General features: G+C 45.8%; 1 protein-coding gene across 3 annotated transcripts in view; it reads left to right on the top strand.

Annotated features, from left to right (window-relative positions):
* Positions 1–7,287: 7,287 nt before the first annotated feature.
* The window catches only part of Cep120 (centrosomal protein 120), a 58,780-nt gene continuing 53,629 nt past the window's right edge, over positions 7,288–12,438 (top strand). For 2 of the 3 annotated variants that reach the window (XR_002382529.2, XM_040741810.1), the window contains exons 1-3: positions 7,288–7,428; positions 7,581–7,646; positions 11,695–11,851. Coding sequence is in view for 2 of the 3 variants with exons in the window: in XM_040741810.1 (XP_040597744.1) it covers positions 7,598–7,646; positions 11,695–11,851 (206 nt within the window). In the remaining variant the exon portion in view is untranslated. The remainder of the gene's footprint in view (positions 7,429–7,580; positions 7,647–11,694; positions 11,852–12,438) is intronic. The other variant, XM_005069045.4, reaches the window with a different exon arrangement.

The following is a 12,438-nucleotide window of genomic DNA, read 5'->3' on the forward strand; positions in this document are numbered from 1 at the left end:
TATGAGACAGTCCCTTAAGCCTACTCCTTTTGTTTGTTTTAGGGTAAGGAGAGGAAAGCCTTTCACCTTATTGATTTATTATCTTTATAAACTGAGGTTTGGCATTCTTGGCATCCTTTGGGTCACATGTGGCACTAAAAGCAAGGCCAGCACTTCTGTTTCTGCTGGACATCCTGTAGGTTCTTAGCACCTGCTAAATCTGTACATACTTCTGACAACACAAAGTGTTATGTTGACAATGAGAACATCCTCAACTGAAAATAGTGTTGTGGTTTATGGCCTCACCACAGGGTAACAGTTATTAGGTCCTTTGTGAGATAATGCTGGCCAGGGCACTTGTGTGCTGTTGCTTAGGGGTGTGGGTGAGAAACTGAGGGAGACTCCTCCCACTTACTCCTCCTTCTTACAGTAAAAGGGGAGACTGAACCCAGAGTCTCATGCCTTCTAGACAAGCGATCTATCTGTAGCCCTTGAAGGAGGCGTTCCTCCTCTCTGAACCCGGTCAATATGTCTAGAGCCTTACCTGGGATTTGAAGAGTTGACTTCCTTTGTTATTTATTAGCTTTAGTCATTCTATCATGGAGCAGCAAGGGATTGCTTCTCACCCTTCGAGTGTATTTATAATATCTACATTAAACAGAACACCTATAGCAGATACAATATTGGTAGAACAGAAGATCCCATGTTACTATTTACTGGACTCACACTCCTGTCTGTCACACTCCCATTGAGCCCATGCCTGGAAACTTCTCTGCCACATAGTGGAGCACGCAGCCGTCAGTCTGTCAAAAGGAAGTTTTGCAGAGAAGAAATCAGCACATACCAAACAGGGTGGTCGTGAGTCCTTCACTCCAATACCCACTGCCAATTTCACACTCTGGAGCATTCTCAATGGTTTGCTTCAGTTGGAGGATAGCCTGGGCTACAAAGTAAGTCAGGGCCAGCCTGGGCGGCACAGTCAGACCCTGTCTTAAAAGTAATAGGCAAATGAACAAATCTACTATCCCAAGAAGGTGGTCATTCTACCAGTGGCACAGTCTCTTATTTATTTTATTTATTTATTTATTGATCGATTGTGTTCAAGTGTGTACAAAAGTGCAAGCATGAACACTGTATGTAGGAGGTGGCACGCTAGCTGTAGCCTACATCTGGAGGACAACTGCATCCACCTTTATGAGGGTTCTGAGGATGACGGTCAGGTCATAGACTTGTGTGACAATTTCCTTTATGTATGGAGACATCCTAAAGCAGAGGTTCTCAACCTGTTGGTCTTGACCCCCATGGGACTTGCATATCAGATTATAGTTATGAAATAGTAATGTCTTATGGTTGGGGGTCACCACAGCATGAAGAACAGTTTTAAAGGGTCACAGCATAGCCGGGCGGTGGTGGCACACACCTTTAATCCCAGCACTCGGGAGGCAGAGGCAGGAGGATCTCTGTGAGTTCGAGGCCAGGCTGGTCCGACAGCCTCCAAAACAATACAGAGAAACCCTGTCTCATAAAAACCAAGAAAAAGGGTCACAGCATTAGGAAGGTTGACAACCACAGGCCTAAAGCAAAAACCTAAGTAGTATTTTCCTCTTTCTCTTTCTTTCTTCCTTCCTTCCTTCCTTCCTTCCTTTCACCCTTCATTTCTTCCTTCCTTCCTTTCTTTCTCTGTCTTCCTTCCTTCCTTCCCTTTCATTTTCTTTCTTTTTGTCTTCTGCCCCCCCAAGAGTCTTATGCATCCCACAACGACTCAAACCCACTTCATAAACAGCTTGGCCTTGAGACTTCTGATCTTCCTGCCTCTGTCTCCTGCATATTGCAATTACAGGTGTTAACCATGATGCCCATTTTTACGTATGTCTAAGGGCGGACCCTAGAGCTTCCAGCATGCTAGGCAAGTGTCTTAGGGATTCTATTGCTGTGAAGAGATACCATCACCACAGCAACTCATAGAAAGGACAACACTTAATTGTGATGGCTTACTTACAGTTCAGAGGTTCACTACATTATCATCACAGTGGGACCTGGTGGCATGCAGGCAGACACAGTGCTGGAGAATAACTGAGAACCCTACAGCTTGCAAGCAACAGGAAGTGGTCTGTCTCACTGGACATGGCTTGAGCATAGGAGACCTCAAAGCCTGCCTCCACAGTGATACACTTCCTCCAACAAGGCCACACCTCCCAATAGTGCCATTTCCTTTGGCGGGGAGGGGCATTTTCTTTCAAACCACTACAACAAGCATTCTACCCACCGAGTTGTGTCCCTAACCCCTGAAGCTACGTTTTCTATCCGCTCACTACAGTTCCAGAAGTTTCCCTAGATCTGCCTTCTTCTGCAGAGTAAGAAACCTTCTCTCACCCTCCACTCTACACCTACCCTCGAAAGAACCACCGTGACAAACATGACAGGATTTTCCAGAGCTTATTCACACCTGACATACCCCTTAAAGGTGACATCACAAGGACAACATACAAAAAGGTGGCTTTTATTTATGCCCTTAGGTTCCTCCCAAGCTCCACGTAACCCAAAAGCTGGTCCTTATCATCACTGGCTTTCCAGCCTGGAAACAGAATACACCACTGACGTGTTGTGTTCTCATTGAGAGCAGGTGCTGGGGGAAGTCTTGCCAGGTTTTCCCATGCTGGTCACTGATGAGATGGCAAACATCTGAACCCACTTGGTTCCTGGAAGTCTAGTGAGTTTGTTGATTCTGTCCCACGGAGGCAGAAAGTAAACTGAGGCCAAGATAGCAAATCTTTGTCTTCATCCCCATTTCTTTCCTGCTCTCAAGGGATCCATCCAGGAAGTTCAATGTTAATCTCCACCACATCCACTCAGCCCTTTCCTTCCCAGTTTTAGGCAACCTCTTCCTGATTACACTTTTCCTCGCTCTCTGGAGACACTAGTTATAATAAGCACTTAGGCAAAATTGGACTAGAGGTAACGAGCCTGCAGGCAGCACATTTTGTTGTTGTTGTTTTACGCTGAAACTCATTCCCAGCATTTAGAAATTGGATGATTTCACAGAAGAATCTGTAATTCTGGCTTCTCGTGAAAAGTGGAAGATCTTGGTAAACAACCACGCGCCCGCAATCAGCTGGGGTAGAGCCACCTTCTACACAGCTGTGGCGCTTGCCTTCACTCAGGCCCCGCCGCCGCCTCCACAGTTGTGGCATCTGCCTGAGCTCAGGCCCTGCCTGGCCACCACTCATTTCCAGTTTTGACCTACCGAGAGGTTCTGGCTTCATATAACCAAAGAGAAAGATTGTTTGGGGAACATTACTCCAAGGATATGGGTCTAAGCCAACATGAGAAAATATAAAGAATTTGGTTATTCTTTGCAGAAATAGAGAAGGGATAAATCTGACGATAACACCTTAACAAATGATCTTTTCATATTAAAACAAAAGCCCGCAATATTCGGAGATTTTAACTATGTATGGGTCCTGCCCAGACGGGATGCTGTCACGTGAGGGTGAGAGAGATGTTTCTGTGGAAAGAGCACTTGCTTTGAAGGAAGGAGGACTGATGTTCAGATCGCCAGGGCACATGTAAAAGCCAGACAGGCTAGACTAGCCAGAATTGGTGAGCTTATACTCAGTGAGAGACCCCGCCTCAATAAATAAAGTGGCCAGCCATTGAGCACGATGCCTATTCATGGGGCCGTTTATGTGCACTTGCATCTGTATACATGCCCTCACACACGTGAACATGCATACACCGGCACACACCCCACGCTCACACATGGGCAAAACAGTGAGATATGAACAGCAAACCTTGCTTTATTCATGGAAGAGCTGAGTCTCTGAGCAAAACTCCATGGCAGAGTCGCAAAGGGAGGAAGTCACGGAACTCAGACCCTGACTCTCTGATGGTGAGCTCTGCAATCTCCAGTGGGGATTAGTGACTCTTTCTCAAGGAGTTAAAGACATTCCAATCAATTGTGGCATTTGGTTATATAGGATGCTGCTTTAAAGGGCCATTTGCCTTGGTACTAAGTCAGGTGTGTTTTCGCCCCGTCCCCCCACTACTCTTCATCTTCCTGTCTCTCTCTTGAATTCATTTATTCTTGGACAATTTCATACAAGTAAATGATGTATTCGATTGTGTGCCGAACTCTTCTCTCTCACCCCCCCAACACCCTCCAATATGTTTGCCCCCTCCCTTCACGTCTGTCTGTCTTTTACCTGCAATCAATGAATCCAGTTCTTGCCAGAATGCAGGCTAATCTTGTCTCCCTGACCCTGCGCAGGTCTACTGCAGTAAGTTCATGGGCACAATGGTCATGTCACACCAGCATGCCACACCACCGTCCACCTTATTCTCAGGCTCTCATAGTCTCTCTCTCTTCTCTTCAGTGATATTCTCTGAGCTTTGGAGAGGTTGTCTTTCTGTTTCTCTCATAGTCTCTCTCTCTTCTCTTCAGTGATATTCCCTGAGCTTTGGAGAGGTTGTCTTTCTGTTTCTCTCATAGTCTCTCTCTCTTCTCTTCAGTGATATTCCCTGAGCTTTGGAGAGGTTGTCTTTCTGTTTCTCTCATAGTCTCTCTCTCTTCTCTTCAGTGATATTCCCTGAGCTTTGGAGAGGTTGTCTTTCTGTTTCTGAGCCAGGGTCTCACTCTGTGGCCTAGGTTGGCGTAGAATTTATAGGATCCCTCCTGCCTCAGCCTTTTGAACACTAAAAGGGAGTATGCCCCCATACCCAGCCCATTCCTTCTTCCAAATGGAGGCTGTTCTTCTGAGCAGTTCTCGAAGGTCAGGTTTTAATACCATGTTTTTTTTTTTTAGATAGCTATTCAATAAGCATGTTGATTTTATTAGTCCCGGGAGCTTGTTTTAATTTTATTAAATATATATCCGGGTCTGTTGATACACAGGGGGGATGGGCTGAAAAGGAAAATATTAATAAAATTTGCAATCTCTTCTGAGTTGGGCCATAGACATTGTTGAAAATGAAACATAAAAATGCTACAATGTAGGGTTTATCTAAAATGTGAAGCAGATGTAGAAAAAGAAAGGCTTGATGTGAACCAAGATGCCCCTTCGTTTGCAGAAATTTATGGAAATAGAAAGCTACATAATATGATTAGCAAACTAATGAATTCAGTACCTGTCAGTTTGAATTTGTGTACTTATATGCTCATAGTGTGATGACTCTTCCATTGTCTCATGGATACGAGTTACAGATGCTGTAAACATTTTCTTATGTATTTGGAGACAGTAATTGGTACTTCATAAACTTATAATAAAATTTCCTCTCATGTGTTTAACCTAACACGTGATACTTTAGGCCAGGACGAAAGCTGCTACTGTCCACTAGAGCACAAGAAGGGAATTAGATTACAGAGTCATGGGTTTAGATGCTAGACGGCAACTGTCCTATCATCAAGTGTGTACAGTCTGTGAAAATAAAGGCAGCATGCAAATGATATTGACGACTTTTCAGAAACTCCAGTGAGGTGATTTCACAAATGATAGTGTTGTTTAGGGAAGAAATCCGGATGCAGAGAGCTGGAACAGGGACGGTGATTTCTCAGTGAGTAAAAGCTTCTGCCTGCCTCATGACTGGGGTTTTATCCCTAGGACCTACATAGTGGAAGGACAGAACTGACTTGCAGAAGTTGTCCTCTGACCTCTAAGTGTGGCCCCCCCACACCACACAAACACACACTCACAAAATGTAATGCAGTATTTTTGAAAAGAGAGCTATCTAAAAAAATTTTACTACAAGAAAAATGGTGTGTGTGAGTGTGTGTGTGTGTGTGTGTGTGCGTGCTCGCGCGCGCGCGCACGTGCGCACATGTATGCATATGTGTGTCCAGGAGCCTGAGAAGGCCAGAATAGGTCATTGGATCCCCATCCTGCTGGAATGACAGACAGATGTGAGTTGCCCCCATGGATACCAGGAACTGAACTCAGGTCCTCTGGAAGAGCAGCCAGTACTGTTAACTGCAGAGCAGAAGTCTCTCTGTTCCCTCATCCTAGTTCATTTGATTCATTTTACAGATTTTTTTTATGAGACTATTCTGGCATATACTGATAACCTAATCTGGGGTTTCAGCCTTGATGGATATCCTAAAGGAAAATAAATGTATTTTTAAATTAAAAAATTATAAATTATAAAAAGTTTTTATAGTGACTAGGTTGAGATTATTCACCTAAAAAGATAACTATAATAATGTCACACCTTTAATAGGAAAAGAAACCTACTTTGCATGCCTACTTTTGATACTATTATTTAGGTCCTCCACAAAAGAACACAGTGCTCAACAATGCACAATGCATATGTAGTTTTCTATGAATACCACATTTCAGAAGAGCCTCTCAGGTGTCCTAAAGGGGTTAGAGATAATCGAATGTAGCCTCCACATCATTTTCTTCTGGGGACAGAGAAGAGAAAGGCAGCGGTGCAGAGAGGACAGCAACAGGACTCGGATTTTATTATAACTATTCTCAAGATGTCTTCCATGTTTACGGAGCAAGAAAGCAGCCAGCGCTCTGAAGCCCACTGCCGCGTGAGATCTCGCTTCAGCTGTTCTACTTTTTGCCCTACCATCTGTTATTGTGCTTTACTTTTGATTTTCCAAGAGAAATTCTTACCCATTTTAACCCTAGCAGTATGCAGTAAGCTAATCTTCAAAACACGTCTAATCTTTCCTGAAAACAAGTTTGAAATTGGAAGGGGAAACGTGTGTTCACGGCGTGTCCACGCCTTAACTTTCGGCCTTGATTTTTGCTAATTTAGTATATCTGGATAGAAGCTACACCTTTAAATAACCTCGCCCACGTGACAATGTTTTTGGCTTTTTTTTTTTTTAAGAGAGGTATTTCTAAGGTACAGCCTATTCGGGGAGGGATTACGTCAGCGCCAGCAGTTACAGTAACCACCGTATTGACACTACGTGTTTTCATAGGGCAGATATTTAAAGAGATGGCGTAAGCACAGTTCACACTCAGGTCATTATTTTCCCTGTGACTTACTGCATTCAGTTCTGTTGATGTCAGGAGCCTGAGAACTAGCATTCGAAAAAAAGTTTCATTTCTCAGATGCAAACTGAGCAAAACGCTCAGATACGCGGCCCTCCTCCGGCACCAGGAAGCGTTTAGGGCTGTGGTGCGGCTGCGCAGCCAGCGGAGGGGTGGGGGTGGGAGGGGCGGGGGTGCTCCTGCCTTTCCGCAGCAGACCGGCAGGTGGCGCTGCGGGCGAATGCAGTAGCGTTTCCCTAGGGCTCTGGGAAAGAGCGTCAAAGGGCGGGAGGCTTAGCGGGCTGGTGGACGTTCTATCTCCGACTGCCCTGGTCTCTATCGCCCTTTGTCCTCCAGCCTCCCCCGGGCTCTGGGCCTGCGGGCCCGGTTGCTAGGCGGAAGCGGGGCGCGGCGGCGTCCGCTGTGGCTGCCGGGGCGTTTGAAAAGCGGCTAAGCAGGCGGCAAAAAGGTGCCGGGGCTGCGGGCGTGCGGGGCTCGGTCGCCGAGCCGGGGCAGGGTTAGGGTCTGGTCGGCGGCTCCGGGGGAGCGGGGCCGGGCGCTGCGGAGCCTTCGAGGCCTGCGGGGTCCGGCTGCGCGCCTCACGGGGTCTCTTCCCTTTAGACCCCGCCGCCGCGACCATGGTTTTCAAGTCGGACCAGCTGCTCATCGTCGTGTCCATCCTAGAAGGTGAGCAGCCTCCGTTGTCTTTTTTTTTTTCTCCTCTTTTTCTTCTTCTTCTGCAACTGCTTGATTCCTGGACCTCAGCCGAGTAATGTGTGACCGCGGCTTTGTTAACCTCACGAACCCTGTCATTCCCCGCTTTTGCGGTCCCCGAAGACTCGTTCAGTTGCAAGGAGCGAGGGCTGTTAGGCAATTGATTTAGACATCTCTCCGGGGAACGTGAGTGCTATTAGGGATAAGTGATATTTAGCGTGACTAGCCGTAGCCCCAGAGAATGTAGAAAAAAAAGATCTCCATCAGAAGCGGCCTGTCAATGGCATATATATATATATATATATATATATATATATATATATATATATATATATATATATATGAGCTGAAAGTGCCTGCAAAGCATGTTCTGTGCAGCAGTCCCCGCTAATGCCATTTGTAAGAACTTTGCCATGGACTTGAATTCACCCTCTCAGACGTATTGCGGAGACTGTTCCCTCTATGTGTCTTGATGGCGTACGCAGGGGACTACCGTCATTAAGGTGTATTAAGCGATCCTTACGTGTTTGTTGAGTGAGTGACATTTGCTTATCGGGGACTTACCGAATGTCAGGTGCGGTGCCGGAAGTGCAGGTGGCTCTAGGTCTAGAAGCTATGGGTAAAGTGGTGAGGAGTGTGTCACGCCGGCATGACATCCTCTCCTGGGGAATGTTCTCCTGAGGAGATGTCATGTGTTTGGGTTTGAAAGCTAATAAGGAATGGGTCAGATGACAAAAGGCTGGACAGATGGCCTGGCTGCCCTGAGTGCTTAAGGCGTGCGGAAAGGCGTGCTCTCAGATGCATTCCGTAAACCTTGCTTCTGTTCAGTGTAGTTAGCAGATTGCAGGGAAGTGGAGTTGATAGTTGTTCAGTTAATTGGAGCAGGTTATCAGTATGCAGAGTCCTCGTGAGAATTTAGCTACAGAGAGGTCTGGTACTATTTGAGAAGAGGGAGGGAAAACAGGATAAAAATAGTTTCTGAGTTTTGGAATAAGAAATTGACCGGAAGCTAACATTGTGGAGCCTGAGCCGGAGTGGCTGGCTCATGTCCTTAATCCTAGCACTCGAGGCAGGCGGATCTACGAGAGATCGAGGCCAACCTGGTATACTGTCACAACCAACCAACCAACCAAACCAAACCAAACCAAAACAAAACAAATAAACTCACTAATAAACACCTTCCCCAGAATGAAATAATATTCTAGTTGGTTGATAGAGGCTTTTAAATTTAGAATTGGGCCTTCTCTATGGAAAAAAAAAGGTTGTGATTTCCTGCCTTCCGTGATATAGGGGTCTGTTTATGTGGGGTGGGCAAATCAGTGTACAAGACGCCACACGTTGGGCAGCACTATGACAAAAACTCGATGCAGACCATAAATGTGGCTTTGGCAGTAGAGTAGGGGTAAGAGATTGAAGTGCCTTGCGTCCCAAGCTTCAGGCAGACAAGGATGGAGGAACGTTGTTATGGTGATTGGATAAACCAGGGTTCCAGGAATGAATGTGGTGGGTGGACCGAGGCGGAAAGATGGCTGTGGTAGAGAGCGGGGAATGTGTAGGTACGTTCTACGTGGTCAGAAAGAGCTGACCATGAGAGGACCCGAGACACAGAGTTAAGAGTTGTCATTCTAGGAGGAGGGTTGGTGGCTGAGGCTGTGGCTGTGGTCCTAACTGAAAGAATGAACTTAACTCACGTTTGGTTTAGGAATCACATTCAGGAAAGTGGAGTCGGGGATGTCGGTTAGGTTGCTACCACAAACATACCTAAAACCGGCATGCAGCCCTCTCCCCATCTCTGGTCGTGTTTACATTCAAGCCAAGAACCTGGGATTCGTCACCACCTTCTGAAGGATCGCCAAGAATTGTTGATTTTATTATGGTGCTACACACGCGCAGATGATTCTCCACTGTGTGCCCAGCTTCATACGTATCGTCACCTCACCTGTAGTGACGGTCTCAGTCTGTTTTCTACACATTTTCTTTCCTTCCTGAACTACCTGGCAATGATCCTTCTGATCCACAGATCTTGTCTTAAAATCTTCCAGAGTTCCCATAAAGTCTGTACTCTTAGAGTAGCACACATGGCCCCTTGTGGTAAGACTCCTTCCCACCCCTTAGGTTTCATATGTCCTCAGGACTCCAGTTGTATTGAGCTACTTAAAATTTCTTAGTTACATTTCTAGAAATGAATTTCTAGAACTGAGTTTCTCTATCAGTCCAAATCATGGTGTGCTTGGTTTCAGGATAAAGAACCAAACAAAGCAAAACAAACAAACAAACAAAAACCAAACTGCAACAAAGCAAGCAGGCTTCTGTTGTTTACCTCTTCCTTGATAAAGACTGGCCAAGGGCAGCTGGGAGGAAAGGGCTTATCTCTTTTTACGTGTTCCAGTCCCAGTTCATCATTGAAGGAGTGAGAGCAGGAACTGTATGTAGCAGAGTCCCAGAGAAAGATGCTTACTCACTATGACATCCTCAGCCTGCCTTGTATACCACACAGGACCACCTGCAAGAGGCAGCTGGGCCCACATCACAACTGTCGTTAGTCAAGAAAATGTCCCACAGACTTAGCTGCAGGCCAGTCTGACAGGCATTTCCTCAACTGAGGGTCCCTCTTCCTAGATGATTCCAGCTTATGTCAAGTTGGCAAAAACCTAACCAGCACCGAGTTTAAATAAGACCCTCTGGCTGACGTTTTTAAAGGACGATTTCATGTTTCTTTCTTTATATTTGTATCTGTGTGTTTGTGCACTCCTATTCATGCCTCTAGGGACGAGAAGCCAGTTTTGGGTCACCTCAACTGCTCTATCTGTTCTCGGTGAAGCTTCAAGCCTCAGTGATCCCGTTGTCCTGCAGCTGATGGAATCGGAGCTGTGATTACAGGAAGCCTGGCTTGTGACTCTAAACTCCGGGCCTCATGATTGAGCAGCAGATAAGCTGTTAACAGTCTCTCGTCTCTAGTTAACATTCTGAAGACTGCAGTCGGGTCTTTTTCTTTTCTTTTCAAAACCAGAGCATTTATTTTGTGACTGTGGAAATTCTGAAGCTGAACTGGACGCTGCAACAGTGTCCCCTGGGTTCTTTGTGGAATCCGTCCCTGGGCAATCTCTCAGGTGCCTCATTGGGGCAGTCCTGGTACTATTCTGTCTCTCAGCCTGGACACTGCATTTTTACTTTGCCTTGCGTGGTTAGTCTAGGTTGGTCACAGGTTGACGTCTGAAGGCCTTTAGGTCACAGCGGTGGCACAGTGAGTGTCTTGCTGCATCGCTTCCAAACAGTGCAGTTCCTTTTCAGCTTGCGTCTGCTGGGGCCAGAGAGGCCCCGGCTTTGGCTTTGGTTTGTTTTGGGGCCCATCTCATCCTCACTCTTTGCCTCCACTTCCCAAGTGTCGGGGTTATCTGTGTGTGCCGCCATCTTATCAAATCCAGATCCTTCCTGCCCGTTTAATTCCTAACCAAGTAGCTTTAATCAGGGGGAATAGCATGGAAAGGGGCTATTTATTTAATAGTGGTTAACATTCCCCTCCCTGTGATCCCCCTCACCAGACTAAAAAACCAAAATAATTCCCTCAGTGCAAGATGGCTAGGGATTCTTATTTGCTGTTTACTTTCTTCCAGTCGTGAAATTTTTCCTTCCGCTGGACCCTTGGTTTTCTTTTTAGGGCAAGAACCTGTTTTATTCTTTTTTAAGCCATTTATTTTATTGTTTGTTTTTCTTTTTAATGTACTTATTTGGAGTCACAAGCATGCTGCACGGTCTGAGAACCTGTTAGAATTGCAGGCTCTCAGGCCCACCTAGACCTACCCAGCCTGACTCTACATTTGTGCAGGATGCCCAGGTGTCTCTTAATGCACACCAATGCTAGAGAAGCAACGATTGCTAAGTTACAGCTCTCAGTTTATGAAAGCAAGCGCAGATGTATCTGTGAGGTAGTTTATGCCATGTGCAAGCCAGCTACCTGGACATACGCCAATATTTAAAACAGGGTTTGTGATTTCTGGGTGTGCATGCATTCTTTCTTCAGGTCGCCACTTCCCCAAACGTCCAAAGCATATGCTTGTGGTGGAAGCCAAGTTTGATGGAGAGCAGCTGGCTACTGACCCTGTCGTTCATACTGACCAACCAGAATTTGCTACTGAGTTAGCCTGGGAAATTGACAGGAAAGTTCTTCATCAGCACAGGTGAGGCTACTCTCAACTGTCCCAGCATCTTTGTCTTTTTTTTTTTTAATAGCTTTTAAGCTACATTTCATAACTTACTGACTATGGTGCTAATCGTATTGAGTGTTTTGCTTTGTGTGTGTGTGTGAGACAGGGTCTCTCTTGGTCTCACTTCTTGTGATAAAGCACCTGATGAAAGTAACTTAAGGAGAGAGGGTAATTGAGTCCACAACCCCAGGCTCCAGACGCCACTGTAGAGAAGTCAGGGTTGCAGAAACTGGAAGCAGCTGGTCACAGTACATCAACAGCTGAGAGCAGACAGCAATGCATTAATTTGCACTTGCTTGTACTCAGCTCATCTTCTCCACTCTTAAACAATTCTGGACACCCTACCTGAGGAGTGGCGCCGCCCACAGTGGGCGAGTCTTCCCCCCTCCAGTGCACTTAAAGTATAACACCTTACTTTCATTTATGACTTTATGGCTAGAAATAGCCAAGAACAACAGTACTTTTATTAAATGACTAAAATGTATTTTCTTTTAAGGAGTTTTTTGTTTTGGTTTTTGAGACAGGGTTTCTTTGTGTAACCTTGACTATCCTGAAACTAG

This window comes from Mesocricetus auratus, unplaced genomic scaffold (assembly GCF_017639785.1).
Source record: "Mesocricetus auratus isolate SY011 unplaced genomic scaffold, BCM_Maur_2.0 Super-Scaffold_6730, whole genome shotgun sequence".
Classification (NCBI taxonomy): Eukaryota; Metazoa; Chordata; class Mammalia; order Rodentia; family Cricetidae; genus Mesocricetus; species Mesocricetus auratus.